Raw genomic sequence first — 21718 nt, forward strand, 5'->3', positions numbered from 1 at the left:
GGGGCTGGGGTTGTGGCTCAGTGGTAGAGTGCTCGCTTCGCACGTTCGAGATCCTGGGTTCGATCCTCAGCACCACATAAAAATAAATAAGTGAAATAAAGGTATTGTGTCCAACTACAACTTAAAAAAAAAAGAATGAATATATAGTGCTGAAGACTAGGGAAACTGGGTACTACAATGCTAGTTGAAGTATTAAATTATTTCAGCCTCTTTGAAGTACATTTGATAGTATATTTTCAGTGTTATTTAACTTTATGTATCTGACTTTATCTGGGCATTTTCTGTGATTTGGGATTTAAACTTAATCCTGTTCTTAGTGGTAAAGTAGTTGAATGTATTTTTTTTTGGTACTGGGGATTGAAACCAGGGACACTTAACCACTGAGCCACATCCGCAGCCCTTTTAAAAATATATTTATGTCAAGACAAGGTCTCACTGAGTTGCTTAGGACCTTGCCAATTTGCTGAGGCTGGCTTTGAACTCACGATCCTCCTGCCTCAGTTTCCAGAGCTGCTGGGACTACAGGCATGTGTCACTGCACCCAACTGAATGTATTCTTTCAGTAAAGAGTTTTAAAATTTTGATGAAGAATTTATTGTTTTTCAGACATTTTACATTTATAACTCATTTGCAACTGTGTGTCTGACCTGCTTGTAAGGAGGGTAAGAAATATCACCCAGAAGACATTTGTCATTACTCTTAATAAAATAGATTAGATAATGAATTACCATAAAAATCCTAACAACCTATATATGATCACTACAGCTTATATGGTATTAACAGAAATTTCACTAATTATGTTTTTATTTATTTATTTTATTTTATTTCCCTCTGAAACGGAAATGAGGACAACTACTCCATTCACAATATCCCCCCCAAAAATAAAATACTTGGGAATCAACCTAACAAAAGAGGTGAAAGATTTATATAATGAAAATTACAGAACCCTAAAGAATGATATAGAAGAAGACCTTAGAAGATGGAAAAATATACCCTGCTCATGGATAGGCAGAACCAACATCATCAAAATGGCGATATTACCAAAAGTTCTCTATAAGTTCAATGCAATGCCAATCAAAATCCCAACAGCATTTCTTGTAGAAATAGATAAAAGAATCATGAAATTCATATGGAATAATAAAAGACCCAGAATAGCAAAAACAATACTAAGCAGGAAGTGTGAAGCAGGCGGTATAGCGATACCAGACTTCAAACTATACTACAGAGCAAAAGTAACAAAAACAGCATGGTACTGGTACCAAAACAGGCGGGTGGACCAATGGTACAGAATAGAGGACACAGTAACCAATCCACAAAACTACAACTATCTTATATTTGATAAAGGGGCTAAAAGCATGCAATGGAGGAAGGATAGCATCTTCAACAAATGGTGCTGGGAAAACTGGAAATCCATTTGCATCAAAATGAATCTGAATCCCTATCTCTCGCCATGCACAAAAGTTAACTCAAAATGGATCAAGGAGCTTGATATTAAATCAGAGACACGGCATCTGATAGAAGAAAAAGTTGGTTATGATCTACATACTGTGGGATCAGGCTCCAAATTCCTCAATAGGACACCCATAGCGCAAGAGTTAACAACTAGAATCAACAAATGGGACTTACTCAAACTAAAAAGTTTTTTCTCAGCAAAAGAAACAAGAGAGATAAACAGGGAGCCTACATCCTGGGAACAAATCTTTACTCCACACACTTCAGATAGAACCCTAATAACCAGAATATATAAAGAACTCAAAAAATTAGACAAAAAGATAACAAATAACCCAATCAATAAATGGGCAAAGGACCTGAACAGACACTTCTCAGAGGACGACATACAGTCAATCAATAAGTACATGAAAAAATGCTCACCATCGCTAGCAGTCAGAGAAATGCAAATCAAAACTACCCTAAGATACCATCTCACTCCAGTAAGATTGGCAGCCATTAGGAAGTCAAACAACAATAAGTGCTGGAGAGGATGCGGGGGAAAAGGGCACTCTTGTTCATTGCTGGTGGGACTGCAAACTGGTGCAGCCAATTTGGAAAGCAGTATGGAGATTTCTTGGAAAGCTGGGAATGGAACCACCGTTTGACCCAGCTATATCCCCCTTCTCGGTCTATTCCCTAAAGACCTAATAAGAGCATGCTACAGGGACACTGCTACATCGATGTTCATAGCAGCACAATTCACGATAGCAAGATTGTGGAATCAGCCTAGATGCCCTTCAATAGATGAATGGATAAAAAAAATGTGGCATTTATACACAATGGAGTATTACTCTGCACTAAAAAATGACAAAATCATAGAATTTGGAGGGAAATGGATGGCATTAGAGCAGATTATGCTAAGTGAAGCTAGTCAATCTTTAAAAAACAAATACCAAATGACTCCTTTGATATAAGGGGAGGAAACAAGGACAGGGTAGGGACGAAGAGCTTGAGAAGAAGATTTACATTAACAGGGTTGAGAGGTGGGAGGGAAAGGAAGTGAGAAGGGAAATCGCATGGAAATGGAAGGCGATCCTCAGGGTTATACAAAATGACATATAAGAGGAAAGGAGGGGTAAGACAAGACAATACAAATGGAAGAAATGATTTACAGTAGAAGGGGTAGAGAGAGAAAAGGGGAGGGGAGGGGGGATAGTAGAGAATAGGACAGACAGCAGAATACATCAGACACTAGAAAGGCATTATGTCAATAAATGGAAGGGTAACTGATGTGATACAGCAATCTGTATACGGGGTAAAATTGGGAGTTCATAACCCACTTGAATCAAACTGGGAAATATGATGTATTAAGAACTATGTAACGTTTTGAACGACCAACAATAAAAAATAAATAAATAAATAAATAAAATAAATTAAAAAAAAATTCTTTTTTTTTTTTTGGTACTGGGGACTGAACCTAGGAGCTCCTTACCACTGAGCCATATCCCCACCCCTTTTTATTTTTTATTGTGAGATAGGGCCTCATTAAGTTGCTTACGGCCCTTACTAAATTGCTGAGGCTGGTTTCAAATTTAGGATTATAGGTGTGTTCCACCGTACAAAGCACTAATTATGTTTTTTTAAAAACCACACTGGGCTACCATTCTTGACATCCTGATTACATAAACAAGAATGTTAGTGCAGAACACAGATCCAGGAAACTGGAATTATGTCTCATTCATATATATATATATATATAGTGTTTTTCCTCATTAGATTCTTCAAGACACTTGCTAACCATCAGAAAGATGGTACTTAGAATAGACAGTGAACAGTTATTTAGATAATAATTCCAATGTCCTAATTTGTTTCTTTATTTTTTTGGTACTGGGGACTAAATTCAGGAATGCTCTGCCACTGAGCCACGTCCCTAGCCCTTTTTATTTTTTGAGACAGGGTCTTGCTAAATTGACCAGGCTGTCCTTGAATTTGTTATCCTCCTGTCTTTGTCTCTAGAGTTCCTGGATTATAGGCATGTGCCACTGTGTCTGATTTTAATTTGTCTACTATGTTCTAATTTCTACCAGCCCTTACATACAGGAAAATATTTACTATTTTTAATAGTTTAATTTGAGAATGAGGGTGGGGAAAAAAACCAAGAAAAATAAAATATTCCAAAATAAATCCTGAACTTTTAAAATTACTTATCATATTAACAGGAATTACTACCAAGAAGCTGGGTATGTTGGTACACATCTGCAATCCCAGGTACTCAGGAGACTGAGGCAGGAGGATCACAAGTTTGAGACCAGCCTGGGCAACTTAGCAATTCCCTGTCTCAAAATGAAAAATAAAAAGGGCTGTGGATGTAGCTTCATGGTATAGTGCCCCTGGGTTCAGTTCCTAGTACCAAAAGAAAAGACAAATCCCAAACTGAACAAAACTCCCTGCCCCCAAACTAAAAAATAAAATTTAGTATTAGGAGATTTGAATATCACTCTAAGGCAATTTGTCCAGAGGCAAAAACTGTCCAAAAGCCTGGATTGTACAGTTAATCTGCTAGAGAAATCGTGCTCAGTGGATGAAATCAAAGTAGATACAAATCATTTTGTATCCACTACTGGTTCATCTTTCAATATTTGTTCCTCCTTCAAAAATCATTATCATAAGAGGACAACTCAGAGAATTTAAAATCTAAGAAATGTAAAGGAAATTTCTCCCCTTTCAGCCAAATCAGGTTGTTCTGGGTAGAATATAATTAAACAGCATGAAGAAAAAATTTAAAAAAGAAAAATAATTAAAAAAAGAAAAACTGTTACTTATTACATGTTGATTACTATAATTGCCTTTTCCATCTATATAAAAAATTTATGGTTTAGGGTTAAAATTAACAATGATCTTCAGTAAGATTAGAGTAACAAAAGAAATATATATTTAATAAAGTATTTGTGTAAACCTATTTCAAATAAAATGCAACTAAAATATTATGGCACATAAGTTAATGTAAAGTATACTGTGTAATTTGAAAGTATAATTAAACCTTATTTCAATTGGCTAGGTATGGTTAATTTCTAATGGTCAATTTGAACTGTCAACTCGATCAGATTAAGAGATGCCGATGATTAAGAGACTTCTGGGTTTGCCAAGGAATGATTGGCATGTGGGAATAGCCGACTCAAGTGGAGACCCTCCCTATGTGTGGATGGAATAAAAGTTGGAAGAACAAGGAAGCAACAGCATATGAAAGCTCTATTCTTATTGAATGGTTCTTGATTGCTGCTACAATCTCTGAGGATATTGGATTTTCACTTTTTCACCCTTCCAAAGTGGACTCTGCCAGTGATCCACCAAGGAATTTTCAGAAGCCTTAGGTCTGACTAGGGTAGCACCATTGATACCTTTTGCTCTGGGGCTTCAGCCTCTTGGACTGTTCAGGTACTGGTTCTCCCAGTTTTCCAGCCATTGTTGGACTATCTAGCTTCTGGTCAAGTAAGTCAACCTAATAAACCCCCTCCCCGTTTTTGGGGTCCTTGGGATGGAACTCAGCGGCACTCAGCCACTGAGCCACATCCCCAGCCCTATTTTGTATTTTATTTAGATGTATGGGGCCAGGAGATGAAATATTTTTTATTCGGACTGCCTGCCTAGAAAGTTTCTAGAGAAAACAATTCATTATCTGACAGAAACATTAGGCTACAGTAGAATGAACATGAAGATATATCCTGGAATGTTTTATATTATTGGAGAATGTTAATTTTGCCTTTGACTTGCAGCTTCTCCAACCCTTGACTTTTTTTTTTTTAAGTTGTAGATAGACACAACTTATTTATTTATTTATTTATGGTATTGAGGATTGAATCCAGTGACTCACACATGCTAGGCAAATACTCTATCATTGAGCTACAACCCCGGCCTTCTGACCCCTGCCTTTGCTAAGTTAAGAATAAAACAGCTGCTTTTGTAAACTAAGGTGCTTAAAGATTTGAAGTTATTAATGCACATGCCTCCCTAAATGTCAAAATAGAGGTTAAAAATGAGAATGCTGGGGCTAGGGGTATGGCTCAATGGTAGAGCACTTGGCTAGCATGTGTGAAGAAATGGGTTTGATCCTTAACACCACATAAAAATAAATAAAATAAAATAAAGGTATTATGTCTATCTACAATTTTAAAAATATTAAAAAAAATAAATGTGAATGCTTCTGAGGACCAAATAACATGAATTAAATAACAGAATGATCCTTAGTGGTACAGGACAAAGCATGCCCCATAGTATGCAAGCTCATGTGGACCCAGTATTGCCAGATTCTCCTCCAACTTTTTAAGAAAAGCCACTTAAATTTTAATACAAAACTACTGTCTCTCCTCTATTCTTTCTTTTCTTTTTGGTACTGGGGATAGAGCCCAGGAACATTTTATCACTGAATTACATCCCCAGTCCTTTTTATTTTTTATTTTGAGATGAGATATTGGGTCTTGCTAAATTGTCAAGGCTGGCTTCAAACTTGTGATCTTTTTGCTCAGTCTCCAAAATTGTTGGGATTATAGGTTTGCACCACCATGCCTGACATTCTATTCTTTTTGAGATGGACCTCATTATGCTACCCAGACTAATTCCAAATTTCTGTGCTCAAGTGAGTCTTTTTTTGTCCTCACAAGTGACTGAATTGACTACAGGTGCATGTGCCACTGCACCTGACAAAATTCCTTTGCTTCAATGGTGGCAATGAATTAAAACAAAACAAAACAAAAATAATAAAATCTTTGGGCCAAATTCCAGAGGCACAAACAAATAACAGGGACAAATATGCAAAAACCTGAGATTTCTAGGCAGTTTCAAGAGGTCTAGCAAAGGGTGAGTTGGGTGGGGGTTGTGCATGTTCTACTGACTTTGGAGGCTGGGGCAGGAGGATTACAAGCTGGAGGCCAGCCTCAGGGACTTAAACCCTGTCTCAAAATAACAACAACAACAAAACAAAAAAGCAAAGAAGAAACTGAGGATGTAGCTCAATGGTGGAGTGCCCCTAAAAAAATAAATAAATAAAAAGAAAAGAGGACTTTTGATTACTGCTGGATTTTTCTACATAAATCAAAATGGAAAAGGTAAAAGCAAACAAAAAGCAAATAATTAGGAACAACACTGAATGTATTATAAGTGCAAATTAAATTGGCATGATTGCAGAAGAGTTGGAAATAACTCTTAAGGTGACAAAGAATCTGACATTAGGTAGAATATTTAAGGAGGAAGATGTGGTCAAACATTAAGAAAGAAAGATGACACTGGTTTTACTATAATGATGAAACCACTGAAATCTTTCACTTGCAACCAAACCAAAAGGGAAACAAAAGACCCACGAAACTGCTGTATAAACCACTAGGGCCAAATACTTCTGTATTATTAATTGTGTCCAGATCAAATTCACAAGATTGAAGCATTAATTACTCATCTGCACTTTTTTTTGTTCTAAAAATGTGCATATAACCTCTTTCACAATTTTGTAGTAATATTAGTAGTTATATTTTCTTGTTGACTAAACTTGTCAAAACAGTTATCACCTGGAACTGACTCTATTTATTAGATTTATGATCACTATCATTTTAAAACAAAGTGAGTCAACATCTTGTGAACCAGTACTTGACTGTTCTTGTTGCCAGCAGTTCCTGTTAGAGGAAGGGTCAATCTGAAAGGTAACTGTTTCCTGAATTATATTAGCTTTATAAACTTAAAATAGTTATGGTATCCCTGCCCATCTCAATTTTGACATAATCATATCACCTTAATAAATAAACGAGGCATACCCGGAGATCAATGACTCTGTTGTCTAATCTTGTATCTTGGTTAACAGTAGCTCTTCCTTCCTAAAAAAACAAAACAAAATCAAAAACAGAAAACAAAAAAACCTATAACACCAAAAAACAGACTGTAAATTTTGAAGAACACAAAAACCTTTCAGAAGCTGCTCACTTTTAAGTAAGAATGGCTGTGTGTTAATAATATTATGTACAAAAATCAGGGATATAAAGTCATGGTAGAAATAAGAGGCAGGATCAGAGAGGTTAGTGTTAAAGAGAAAGAAATGTGCATGAACAGATGCTGAGGCTTTCTTTCCTTTTTCCACCCCCCAACTCTGTCTCATTATTGGAACATTAGAAGAATTAACCACCTGCAACTTTATTGATTCCTGGATTTAAGCTGTTAGGCCTACATTGATGGAACAGATAAAAGTTAAAAATAGTAGTCCTCAAAAGTGTGGTCTGGGAACCACTAAAGGTTCTTGAGATTCTTTCAGGGAGCTCATGAAGTCAAACCCATTTTTTTGCATAATAATACTTTTTCACTCTCACTCATAATGAGTGTACCAAAGAGCTTTCCAAAGATTATATGAAGGTAAAGCAGAGTAAATTCAGAAGCAATGAAAATCTAGTTGTATATTAAGACAGACATAAAAAAAAAAAGAAAAAAGAAAACTTTTGTGCAGCATATAATACCATCAAGAAAGTGAAGCCAAGCACAGTGGCCTGTTTGTAATCCCAGTGGCTCAGGAGGCTGAGGCAGGAGGAACAAGTTTAAAACCAGCCTCAGCTACAGATCAAGCCCCAAGGCAACTTAGTGAGACCTTGCCTTAAAATAAAAAATAGAAAAAGGGCTGGGATATGGCTCAGTGGTTAAGTGCCCCTGGGTTAAATTCCTGGTACCAAAGGGTGGGAAAAGTGAGAAGAAAACCCACTGAATGGGAAAAAAGATTTGTGAAACATGTATTTAATAAAACACTTGTATCTGTACTAAATAAAAAAAAAACTCAATAATAAAAAGACAACATTTTAAAATGGAAAAAAGACATTAAAGATTTATGCATACGTAACACAATATCACTTTTTAAAAATCATTTTTATTATTATTTTTTACAGTGTCACTTGACACTAAATTATTTTTTGTTTTGGAAAATATAAAATGCTTTTTACTGCTAATTTTATTATTCATATGAAACATATACAAGTTTAAAATACATTTGTATTGTTTTAAACAAATTAATTCTTTCAAATTTGTCTTAACTTCTAATACTGTAAATATTGATAGGTAAACCCAAAATATAAAAGTTGGGAGTGGGTAGGAATTTTCAATTTTTTTTTTCTTTTTTCTTTGGTGGTACTGGGAATTAGGCCAGGAGGCCAGGGTCTTGTACATCTTGTGCATGCTAGGCTAGTACTTTACCACTGAGCTATATACCCAGCCCAAAGGACTAGCCCTAGCATGTGTAAGGCTTGGGTTCAATCCCTGGCACCTCAAAGAAAACAAACAAAAAAGTGTAAAAGGGATTTTGAGATAAAAATGTTAGAACTGTAAAATTTATTTATATATATACCTATATATTCTTATGGTGCTAGGGATTAGACCCAGGCCCTTGTGCATAGTAAGCAAGCACATTCCCAGACCCTGTAAATTTAAATGAAAAGTGAGCCCAAATCAATTTACAAGTTCTCAGTACAAAACTAGGACATCAGGTTTTCAATGTTTTACAAACTAAATATACAGAGGAAGTGTATTTCATAAATATAAAATACCTCTTCTCCTTCCACCTCAGGCCGAATGGCATCATCTAGCTGCAGGGGCAGGCGGGGTTCAGCCAAACTGATCACATAAATCTGAAAGTGAGAAATGGCCAAAAACAGCAAAGGCACACAAAACCTGGTATCTTTTGCTTAAATAGAAAAAAAAAAAAATCTGCATTTGATTTAAACATGAAGCAATGTTTGTATACATCCTTAACGGAAAATGCTTGCTAAACTCAAAGAAGATATATATATATATTATATATATATATATATATATATATATATAATATATATATATTTTGCATCTATAAAATGGAGGTATTTTTGCCTACTTCAATGGGTTGTTAAAATAATCAGATAGGAAAAGGTGTAACAAATATTCTGTTATCCCTAGGGTAAACACCAATGTAATAAATAACTAAGGCCTAGATTTGTCATACAAAAGCTGTTGTTAGGGAAATCATTTAATCTCAGAGCTTTAATTAAAATGAGGTTTATGTAAGAATCAATCCATTAATATAAGAATTGCTACTACTGTTAAAAGCATTTGACCATTGATATTACTAGGATCTGATTCAGTCTAGATCTGCTTACACCTCTCCTTTCTTTTCTTTTTTTCCAAGGATCCCTTAATTGCCTCCTCTCATCAAATATTAACATGTAATTTCCTGATGCTTTCTGGTTGGAAGCTGCCATACAGAATGTTCCTTTACACTGTTAAAATTCTTCAATATCCACTCACTAATTTCACATTTCAGCGATAAGAAACAATTAGATCATAAAGACTGGGTTAAGATTTTCCGAATACTCTTAAAAAAATTATTATATTTCCAACTGTGGCTGGAAAACTTGCTAAAGCACAAAGGGAAATGCCTTTATTTAGTTAATTCAGGAAAGCGAATTATATTCTTCCAGTTGGCAGATCACATTTAGCATTTAGCTCAGACACTTCAAGAAAAAAAAGTGTCAAAATGACACTTCAGTCTTCCTCATAGTAAAGCAGAGTTATTTGTCACCATTTCCTATACCCAAGTTGTAGGGTTTCCTTTGATAACAAATTTGATTTCCAATACAAAGTAGACCTAAAGAGCTCCTTCTTTTACTTTTATAATTAGTAGAAATCCATCATCATCTTTATTAGGTTTTTGAGTATTTTGAGCTACAGACCTTCACATAATACTTGGTACAAAGTATATATTATCAGTGAATGCTGGTTGAATAAATATACATGATTAGGAAAAGTCATTGTTTATGATAAAATTCTATTTAGTCTGTAAAACTATGGTTTGTGAAATACTTTATAACTATTTTTATTAAGGCAAAATTTGTCTGTAAGTTCTTTAGGCTTTATATTCATTATTAACCCTTATTTAAGTTGCCTGCTACATTTTAAGAATATCTTCTTTTATTCCTGGTGCTACAGATTGAACCCAGGGCCCTGTGTATGGCATAAGCTCTATCAATGACCTATATGCCTAGTTCAGTAAGAATTTCTTAAAAATACATCTGTTTGCTCTAGTCACTAAAAGTTTTCTTCAGTAAAGAATTGAAAAAGATTTAGTTAGAAGACAGGAGCTATCTTTCTTAGAAGTCAGCATCAATTTCTTTACTAGGTTACAGATTGCCTGATGGGATCGAATCAAAATAAGACACATAGAAAGAATTCTATCAAGTTAGGTAAAAATACAAGATTTTCTATGTCTCAAGAGAATTCCATGATAATCAATTTCTGTTAAATACAATCTTACTCTCAAATTAGTGAGTACGTATGTGTTATTAGTCTTTCTGAATCAGTCTGCCTCATTTTTAAAATATATACTCATGCACATGTGCATATACACATACAGAGATAAAGTGAGGGTGAAAGAAAACCATCTTGTTTTGAAGACACCTTCTTTAAAAAAAAAAGATTAATTTTTTAGTTGTAGTTGGACACAATACACAATACGTTTATTTATTTATTTTTATGTGGTGTTGATAATTGAATCCAGGGCCTTACATGTGTTAGGCAAGCACTCTACCGCTGAGCTACAACCCCAACCCTGAAGATACCTTCTTAAAGAGATATTTAATGATGCATATTGTAGACATAATTTAGGCCTCAATCGCAGAGCTATAGGTTCAAAATTGAAAGGTTATTTCAATAGTACTAAATGTGTGTGAATTTACTTTTTTTTTTTTTGTAGAAATGGGGGCTGAACTCAGGGCTTTGCATATGTTAGGCAAGTGCCCCACCATGGAGCTACATCCCTACTCCCAATCCTCTTTTAAAAAATTCTGAGTCAGAATCTTGCTAGGTTGCCCAGGCTGGCCTCAAAATTGTGATCCTCCTAAGTAGCTGGTTACCAAGTCAATGAAAATGAGCATTCTCAGTTTCTATGCCTGAGAAGAAAATAGATGAAGGATAATGTTTTAAAAAAAAAAAAGAAAAAGGTAATGGGCTGGGGATATAGCTCAGTTGGTAGAGTGTTTGCTTCCCATGCACAAGGCCCTGGGTTCAATCCCTAGCATCACAAAAAAAAAAAAAAAAAAAAAAAAAAGTTACTATTTGTAACGTGAGACCAATGTGGGGTCATCTCTTTTGACTTTTCTATGTTGTGAAAATATTAATTCAATGAAACAAAATGATTAAAGATTGGCATAATCAATCAAACTTTAAAAGCATCATCAGAAGAAAATCCATAGTAAGACCGATTCATAATTGCAAATAAATTTTTAAGATGTGTTTTATATTTTTCCTTATGTGACTAAGTACAAAAATGGCTGCAATAATTCCTCTTGTTCCTGTATGTATGTTCTTGCTGCTCCTCCTCCAAAAATTGGAATCTATTTCACTACCGCTTAGAGTTGAGTTTTGCCTAATGACTTTGAACAAGGGATATTTAATAAACATGACACAAGCTGAAATTTTGAAAAAAGTGCTTGTGCACAGGGCTCTCCTTACTTGCCTCTGGAAACTACCCTAGTACCATATCAACTTATCTAGGTGATCCTAGAATAGGAGAGGCCATAAGACGCGATGCTCCAGATACATCAGTGAACCAGTCAATGCCATGTGGAGCAGGTGACCCATTCCAGACAGGCCTATCCTAATTTGCTCACAGAATCATAAGCAAATGTTTGTTGTTCTAAGTCATTAAATCCTGAGGTAATTAAAAAACAAAACAAACAAACCTGAGATAATTTGTTATATAACACAAACTGTTGAGGCTGTAGCTCAGTGGTAGAGCGCCTGCCTTGGCCGTGTGAAGCACTGGGTTTGATCCCCAGCACCACATAAAAATAAATAAACGAAATAAAGGTATTGTGTCCAGCTACTTCTAAAAAATAAATTAAAAAAAAGCTTTAAAAAATGTAGATGTGACATGAAAAGCTGTAATTTTTTCTAGATACCATTTATATACATAAATATTTTTACATATTTTGGTGTGTGTGTGTGTGTGTTTGTTTAGGTGCTGGGGATCAAACCGAGGGTCTCAGACATGCTAGAAAGTGCTCCCCAGCCCTCACAATTTCATATTTTGAAAACGGTTACCTTCTGAACATGTAACTCAACATCCTGCTGTGTACAGCTTCCAACTTTCTGATTCACTTTTCTCACAACGCCTTCTACATCTACGATGCTTTCCTTGTTGATGCTGTCAAGAGATAAAATTCCCAACTTTAATCAACTCATTAGAGGTGTCAGGATTCATTTGGTGTTTAAGGAATAAAGCTGAACATGTTAAGCTCTCTTTAAAACAGTAGCCACTTGAGATAAAACCAGTCTATTTAACCTACTTAAAATAAGCTATTATGTTGCACACTTTGTGACATTCTTTAAGAGATTATTTTTTAGATGCCACAGTTTAGTTATCATTTATAAGATACTCTGGGCATAAAAGGCAACAGGGCCAAGTAAATTGTGAAAAGTAGCAAAAGGTTTTCAATTATTTATTAAAGAACATTTTGCTTCCCATACTTGAGATTCAGTATGATCAGCATTTCCTATAATGAGAAACACTGGCTTCAATAAATGTAATTACTGGTATGTAATGGTATTAAATAATAGAAGAAGGTCAACTGAAAAGATTTCAAGAGGACATTAGGGTGCTGTTTTGAAATTAAATCTTCATTGCCTATAGTTTCTGAGTAAACTTTGCCACTGGATTTATGACAGATAGCCTACTGGATTGTGTATTCCTACTAAAAGAATGCCTTTATGAATAAACCTTAATATATGATGTACATAAAATAAATGTACTCCTAGGTAGTTTATTCTTTGAGAAACTTTAATCTTGAATGAGACACTCAAAATTCTGAAATAAAACCTTTATGAAGTTATTAAAACACTTGATGTATTTTAAAAATCTCTAGTACATTAACCAAGGAGGAAATAGTGATTCCCATACAAAATGTACTAGTTTTACTATTGTGTATATTTAAAAAAAAATTTTTTTTAGTTGTAGGTGGAAACAATACCTTTATTTAATTAATTAATTTATTTAAAATATTTATTTTTTAGTTTTAAGTGGACACAATATGTTTATTTTACATTTATGTGGTACTGAGGATCGAACTCAGTGCCTCAAGCATGCTAGGCAAACACTCTATTACTGAGCCACAACCCCAGCCCTTATTTATTTTTATGTGGTGAGGATCACACCCAGTGCCTCTCACATGCCAGGTGAGCACTCTACCGCTGAGCCACAACTTCAGTCCCTGTGTATATTCTTATACCAGTAGAATGTGCCACAATACAGTTGTTGAAAACGATAAGATCTAATGTTCATGGAAAAGTTCTATTTATTCTGATGAAGAACTGGGTCTTTAGTAGTTGTGGTGCTATCAAACATTTCAGAAACCCAACAGTGCTTATTTTACACACACCACCACCCCAATCCAGTTCATGAACATTTGCTTAGGGAAGGGATCAAAATGAGGATAACAGATTCAGAATAGTATGAAAGAAAAATTTTCATTTTACTTTGCTATACTGCCTAGGATTCTATGCCTGTTATTAACTATCTCAAAAAAAAAAATTAGCTAGGTGTGATGGCACACACCTATAATTCCAGCAGTTCAGGAGGATAAGGCAGGAGAATCACAAGTTCAAAGCCAGCCTCAGCAACTTAGTGAGACCCTGTCACAAAATAAAAAATAAGAAAAAGGGGCTGAGGATGTGGCTCAGTGCTTCTGGATTTAATCCCTGGTACCAAAAAATAAAAAATAAATAAACAAGAGTAAATAAATTTCTTACATTTTCTCCTGTTCTAGAGTTATGATATAATAGCTAACTAAAATTTCGAGTTTTGAAGCAGCTCAATTTATTAAGGCAAAAGTAGTTGGTGAACTAAGATAAGGCTCTTCTAAGACCTTATAGGACAAAGAGGTTTCCTTTTACTGTTTAAAACCTTTTCCAATACTAGCAATCTGGTGTCACTGAATCTGTCTTAATGTGACTGCCACCTACTAACTGCCTCATCTGTTTACACAAGTGAACTTGATGTCTGAGTATATGATTCAGGCCTTATGAGAATTTTGTTGCTGTTTCACATGTCTATATGAGGAAAGTTTTCTCCTCCTCATTGGTTAGTGTAGTTCTGCTTTACCAAGTCACCTGCCCTGCCCCACCTGGCTATCTTTTTATTATGTTCCAAACATCTTGATTCTCTTACTTTACCCCTTTTGGCTTTGCAAAAGACCCTTGACAGTCTCTTGGACCTTCCATTACCAGACAGTCTTCTTTAAGCTGACTCAAGCTAAATTTTTCTACTCTTATGGACTGAATTTCATACCAGTTTCCTTCCAGAAAGAAGCTGAAATGTGGTCAAAGACATTCTGCCTAGGTCTGGCTAGAGATAACAACGAATGAAAACAATAAATAGAAAGAAAAAAAAGGGGATCATTCCTTGCCTCAACTCCAGCATTAGCTACCAAATCAGATTATTAAAGTCAACATAAGAGGAAAGTCCAGAAATACAGATTTGGATAGGTATTGTATCTTCCTGTTTTCAGACAAATTTCATTTAAAGCCTTTGAACCATTTCAGATATACAATAAAGTATTTGTTCTTAAAATTCTAAGGAACAAGATGTGCCAACAACTTTATGTAACTCATTCAGTTGCTTTATTTTTTTTTTAAAAAATATATTTTTTAGTTGTAGCTGGACACAATACCTTTATTTATTTTTATGTGGTGCTCAGGATCAAACTCAGCGTCTTTGCACGTGCTAGGCGAGTGCTTTACCACTGAGCCACAACCCCAAGCCCCTCAGTTGCTTCATTTTTATATTCATTTAGCTACAACAAAATTGATCTTTTCAAAGAATTGATTAAAACAATGTGATAAAGAGTCCTATGGTACTTAAATCCAATTAGTGAGTCAACTTTTCAGATTAGCATTCCAAGGAGAGATAATTTGGGGAAAACAGTTTACTCTGTATTAAATTCCAATGTTTCTTTCTTTCTTTTCTTTTTTAAAAATATTTTCCCTTAATTGTTGATAGATCTTTATTTTACTTATTTATATGTAGTGTTGAGAATCGAACCCAGTGCCTCACACGTGCAAGGCAAGTGTGTTACCACTGAGCCATAGTTCCAGCCACCTATCTTTTTTTTTTGGGTGTCAACGGACGTTTATTTTTATTTATTTGTATGTGGTGCTGAGAATCGAACCCAGAGCCTCAAACATGCTAGGGAAGTGCTCTACCACTGAGCCACAACCCCAGCCCCCAATGTTTCTTTTTAAGGAAAAACCTCAAAACTGCTAGCAGTATATGTAGTCTAATAAGGTAAAAGATAAACACCTCAAATTTAATGTCAAAAGTAAATGCTAAGATCGTTATCTACTTAAGATATTAAAAGTGACCTCATATTTTGCCTTTTAAATGATGAGGAAACCCCATCTGGAACTATCTGATTTGATATTTTTAATAGTAGACTCCCAGCTTTTTCCCACCTGGTATGCGGCCAGAGGGAATAGAGTTCAATGTAGGGCCTAAGCAATTAACATATAAATACCATTATTTCTCCCACTTTGTTGTATATGAGTTCACACGTCTTGATGTCTAGTCCTTGGGTGGTAACATTAAAAATGGAGACATCTTGAGAATAAACAGTCCTTAGGCACTCCCTAGTAGTAAAGATAATCTCAGGTATTTTATATATAAAGACTGATTCGAGAGAGGCTGAGGCAGGCAGGAGGACTGCAAGTTCAAAGTCAGCCTCAGAAACTTAGTGAGACGCTGTCTCAAAATTAAAAAAGAAAAAAAAAAAAAAAAAGGATGGGATGTAGCTCAGTGGTAAAGCATCCCTAGGTTCAATCTTAGCAGTAGAGGGAAAAAATAACCCAAAACAGAATGATAAATAAGTGGGAAACTGAAATGGCTTTTTCCTCATAGACATTTTCTGTGCATACTATTTTCCAACTTAGATTCTGGCAGAATGGTTAGCTAGCTCACTAAGCAGCTGATTTTCCAAGTAGAATGTGTTAAAAATTTTTTTGAATCACTTCATGCTTCATTGGTCCTCAAATTTCTAATATAAGCCAAAAACACTTGTAAAAAAGGATTTTTCACTTCACTTAAAAAAACAGAATCCACCAGAATTTCTTTTAAATCATAAAAGAAGGCTGCTGAAATAGTAAGCAATAAAACTCAGTTTTCCAAATTTTTCATTTGTAAGTATACTTAGAAACTAAGGGATAAAGAGGAAGGATCCTGAAGAGTTCAAACACAGGCAGCTTATAATCTTCAATTTTTATTATAAAGTAGAATATATATTACTGGGCACAGCTGATCAGTGGAAATCAATCATTATGCCACAAATCCTACACAATACTCAAACCTCAGTGTGATTATGGAGTCAGAGGAGTCTATAGGACAGGGTAGTTTGAACAGTATTTACAGGACAAGACAACAAAATAGGTGGATAAAAGTGGTGGATAATCATGCAGTGAGAATAGTTTTAGGAATGAAACATGGGGTTGCATGAGGTCAGAAGGAGGTTGAATATACCGGGAGAAAATGAGAAGACAGATAAAAAGACTAGAAGTCTTGATGAAGTCCATTAGAAAATTAGTAGGCTTGGGAAAGGGAGATTGGTAGAAACTGTCATTAGGAATGGTGGTCACTGGAGTTAAAAATGGTGAAGTCCTGAGGGACAAAACCCACGCTGTGGCCGTAGGAGTGATGTGTTAAAATGGAGTGATGGTGAAAACAATGGAGGAAATACTTAGGGAAGACTCAGGATGGGAGGAACAGAATATTATCAGTAAGAAAAAAAATGATGGTTTTCAATAAAACTACCTGTTTCAGTCTTGGCTTTATTTTAACTTAAAAGTTGAAACTTGTCTTCAATTTACTCAACACAGTTAAAGCTTTGGAAATCCTGTGGACTGCCCATCCAAGCAGAGTCTCAGTCCTGTTCTTATCTTTATTTGGCCAGTGCTCTAAGGAAAGGTGAGCTCATCCCAGTTCCAGAGAGCGGGGCATGTTTAGTACAGCCCATCTTGGCAATTTACTTCAAATTAATATTGTCATATTTACTTAGTTTCTTCAAACTAGAAACTTTGAAGTTATCATCTACTTTGTTATTTTCCTCATCCCCACACAAGCAGTAACCAAATAGATAACACCCATGTTTTTAACCCAATCATTGGGCAAACACCATTATCTCTTTCAAGAGACAAATCAATTTTGGTACAAACTTGTTCTGAAAGTGTGAACACAGTTGATAAATTAGGAACAACATAAGCAGAGAATTCTGTATTTGCCTAAGTTAGATTTCATTAGTAAGAAACAATAGGCCAGGGAAGACAATAGTGCTTGGGTGCCCTCAGTCACACAGGAATATTCAAAATACACGCATCTATCTCAAAACATCTACCTGTGGCCTATGTTATAAGCCACAATCACCCACATCTGGTGTTACTACTTTCCCTCCAATTTCAGGCAGTCTTCTATTATTTCACAATAGCTCACAGGCTGCATTTCTTTTTTACTTCCACCAGCAAACTGCAGATCTTTTTTTTTAAAGGCAAAATATTATATTTATTGTAGTATTTATGTATTTTTCAAGTATCCACCATATATAAAACTATTCAACCTACGTTTAAAATGTTGAGTTCTTGCCTTTAAAGAAAGTGCCACCGATTAAGTTTCTCAGTATCATACCATCAAGTCATTTCTCCATAAATCCTGTGATTTTTATTGTACAAATTGGCACAGTACAAATTGGAATGTATATGCCATATAACAGAGAATCAACAGTGTATTAGCACTATTCTACAAAAAAGTAATCTGAAAGAACACCCATACCCAAATGTTTCAAGATCTCTTATCCCTTGTTGAAGATGGAACTATACGGAGGATTTCAGTTTGTGCAATTGTTTAACAAAGAGCTTGCAATTTATCCAGAAAAAATCTTTCATCATCTTCCAGAACCTTGGCAAATGATAACTCCCTATTTTAAATTTTTAGTCTGTGGTTGTATTTTCCACATCAATTATTTTAACTTAAAAGTTGAAACTTGTCTTCAATATACCACACAGGTGCTTTGCTGAGTGACTTTGTGCCTTATAATGTGTAAGATGGTCTATATCTGATGGCAGTGCTGATAAGGAAAGGGGGGCGCTAAATAAAACTAGATGCAATCAATTAGTAGATATGCCTAGTGATATCTAGATTTTACGCTTATAAACACCAAAATTTTAAATTACTGAAATAACTGCCACTGCAACATGGAACTCAGTTCCAATTTTGTTCCCGATTATTTTTATAGCATGCTTTTAAACAATGGGGTGATTCCTTAGGAAAGCAACTACTGCTTTATAGGAATAGACAAACTCAGTATGAGTTTCATAACTTAATGTTTAGAAAACTTAAATCTCTCTTTTGAAATTATTTTTAGCATCAACTTATAATTCAAACATAAAATATTTTATACTAATTTAAAATCTGTTATATATTTTTATTTATTTGGGGGGTACTGAGCACTTAACCATTGAACCATATCCCTAGCCCTTTCTTACAATTTCTTAGAGACAGGGTCTCACTAAGTTGCTTAGGGCCTCCTTAAGTTTCTGAAGCTGGCCTCAACTTGCAATCTTCCTGACTCAGTCTCCTGAGCCACTGCGTTACAAGCATATCTCACTGCTCCTAGCTTCAATTATACTTTTTAAATAAATAGAAAAGAATAAAAACCAAAACCCAACCCAACCCAACCAAAACCCAAAAACCCAAACAAAACACTCTCTACACCTTACAGGGTTGCTATGAGGAATGGGTGAGAAAATGCAAGTATGGCACTTCACAGGTCTATATTTAGTACATAAGTATAGTCAGCTATTATTGCTATTATGAGCAAACCTCTTATTTCTCGGTATATTAGATGGGGAAGATGCTGGTGATCATTGTACTATGGCTTGGTACAGGTACTAATAAGGAAGAAAACCCAAATAAGTATAAAACTTCATGCTAGACACCAGAAAGCTTGGCATGATATATCAACAGCAGTCATTACTAAATTTTAATTGTAGATTTATTTAGTTTCTTAAATATTAATAGCGTTTCACATATAATAAAAACATCAAAGTCTAGAAGTGGAGGCTTGGCTGAGCAGAGTTCAGAAGGAGCCTGAATTTTTGTTACCATTTAGTGGGTAAGCCAAGTCTCTGGGTTCTCTGGTCCTCTATTAAGCCAGCTTTCATTGGTGCTTGGCAAAAATGAAAGGTTTCAATCATCCTAGTGGTTCTATGATAAATTATTTTATGAACTCATTTTTCTTTACCAAAATCTCAAGAACAGTAAGTTTAAAATAAGATAGGTGAGAAGTATATTCCCTATTCAATATGGCACAGACCAAGAACTGACTCTGAAAATACTATATGGGCTCTCTTTAGTAGAACAAAAGATATCAGGGACCTTCAGTGATGACTTAAATTAATTTTTTATCATTTTACTTAAATACTTACAAGTAGCTGGGGACCCAGGCTTGTAACCCCAGCTACTTGGGAGGCTATAGAAAGAATTACAAGTCTGATAAAGCCAATTTGGGCAACTTAGTGAGATGGTTTCAAACTAAAATGAAAATGAAAAAAAAAGGGTGGGGGATGTAGCTGATGGTATAGCACTTGCCTATTGAGAACCTGAATTCAATAGAGTGCCAAAACCCAAAACAAACAAACAAACAAAAACTCCCAAACTCTACAAGTACAAAACTAGTGTAAATGCTTATTATTATTATTATAGCTCTTACTTTTAAAATTAATTTTTAAAGAAAATAAAAACAATTCAAACTTTAAAGTTTTACTAAAACTAAATTGCTAACATTGGTTTACTATATAAAGCTTAGCCTTAGTGTCAGTTCTCTATTTAATAATCTGTTTCTATATTTGATTTCAACGTTAGTAATGTGAAGAATGCCTGTTCATAATTACATGAAACTTTGAGGTTGGTTCAGACAAATTTTGCCTCATAATTAACTAAAATTCTTCAAAGAACAATCTAACGATGACAACTTAAATAAAGTATCAGTGGATAATTTTATAAAACTATGTTGTTCATGTGAAAATTCATAATGCAGCACTATTGAAATTTGTTATCATTTTAAATGGATTATCAAATGTGTAATCTGATAAACTACTGAAACCGAAAACAGAATATTTTTCCTTGCTACTATACTATTAATGATCTGCTGCCCCTATCAGACAAAAAACAGGATTGAACACCAACTGCTTAAATGGTACAGTTTTTTTGAGTTCAGAATGTCTTTTTACTATCAAGTACTACCTGGTAACCCAGCGGTGTTCAAAGTCTGTATTCAAATTGCTTTGAAATCTTCACCTATACTGAACACAGATATCATTTGGCTTCAGATCCTTGAACTGTGAATGTGAAATTAAATTCTATTGGAGGAACTAAGTTCACACTGAAGTTCTTGGCTGCATTTAACATGGAAAAATACCCTTCCATAATTTTAAGATTACTATTGAAGTGTATACTAAAATATAAAAAAAATTTCCACCATCCTGTGTGGATCCCTAAGAAATCAATAACCATCACAAGGGGCCAGGCGCAGTGGCACAGGCCTATAATCCCAGTGACTCGGGAGGCTGAGACAGGTGGACCAGGAGTTCAAAGCCAGCCTCAGCTATGGCAGGGCACTAAGCACCCTGTCTCTCTCTAAATAAAATACAAAAACAGGGCTGGGGATGTGGCTCAGTGGTGGAGTGTTCCTGAGTTAAATCCCCCCCCATACTCCCTTCCCCAAAAGAAAATCACAAGAGATGGAGGTTGTAGGCATGGAGATTCTGCCCAATCTGAAGAGTGTACTGGAAAACAACATTGTAGAGAGGGAACCAGCCACTGTAGAGAAGAAACCAGCAGACAGCAGGCAAAAAAGATACATCTTAAATTCTAAAAGTTCTTCTGGGCTGGGGTTGTAACTCAGTCGTAGAACACTTGCCTCACACATGTGAGGCACTAGGTCTGATCTTCAGCACCACATAAAAATGAATAAATAAAATAAAGATATTGTATCCATCTACAACTTAAAAAATATTTAAAAAAAGTTCTTAAGAATTTACAGCGTCACTTGATTTATTATTATGTATGAACAGAGGAGGTAACAATTTTCAAAGTACAAACTTTTTCTTTAAAAATTAGTAATTTGAATACAAAGATCAGATTACTAGCTTTCTGTAAGAAAAGATATATGTCTTCTACCACCAAGGATGAGGATTTCTGAGCTAC

General features: G+C 35.1%; 1 protein-coding gene across 1 annotated transcript in view; it reads right to left on the bottom strand.

The window, feature by feature from the left end:
• The window catches only part of Dars1 (aspartyl-tRNA synthetase 1), a 61861-nt gene that overhangs the window by 18489 nt on the left and 21654 nt on the right, over positions 1-21718 (bottom strand). Inside the window, exons 5-7 of the mRNA XM_026388964.2 lie at positions 12520-12622; positions 8994-9074; positions 7230-7289 (exon numbers count right to left, since the gene is read on the bottom strand). Coding sequence (XP_026244749.2) covers positions 7230-7289; positions 8994-9074; positions 12520-12622 — 244 coding nt within the window. The remainder of the gene's footprint in view (positions 1-7229; positions 7290-8993; positions 9075-12519; positions 12623-21718) is intronic.

This window comes from Urocitellus parryii, chromosome 1 (genome assembly GCF_045843805.1).
Source record: "Urocitellus parryii isolate mUroPar1 chromosome 1, mUroPar1.hap1, whole genome shotgun sequence".
Taxonomy (NCBI): domain Eukaryota; kingdom Metazoa; phylum Chordata; class Mammalia; order Rodentia; family Sciuridae; genus Urocitellus; species Urocitellus parryii.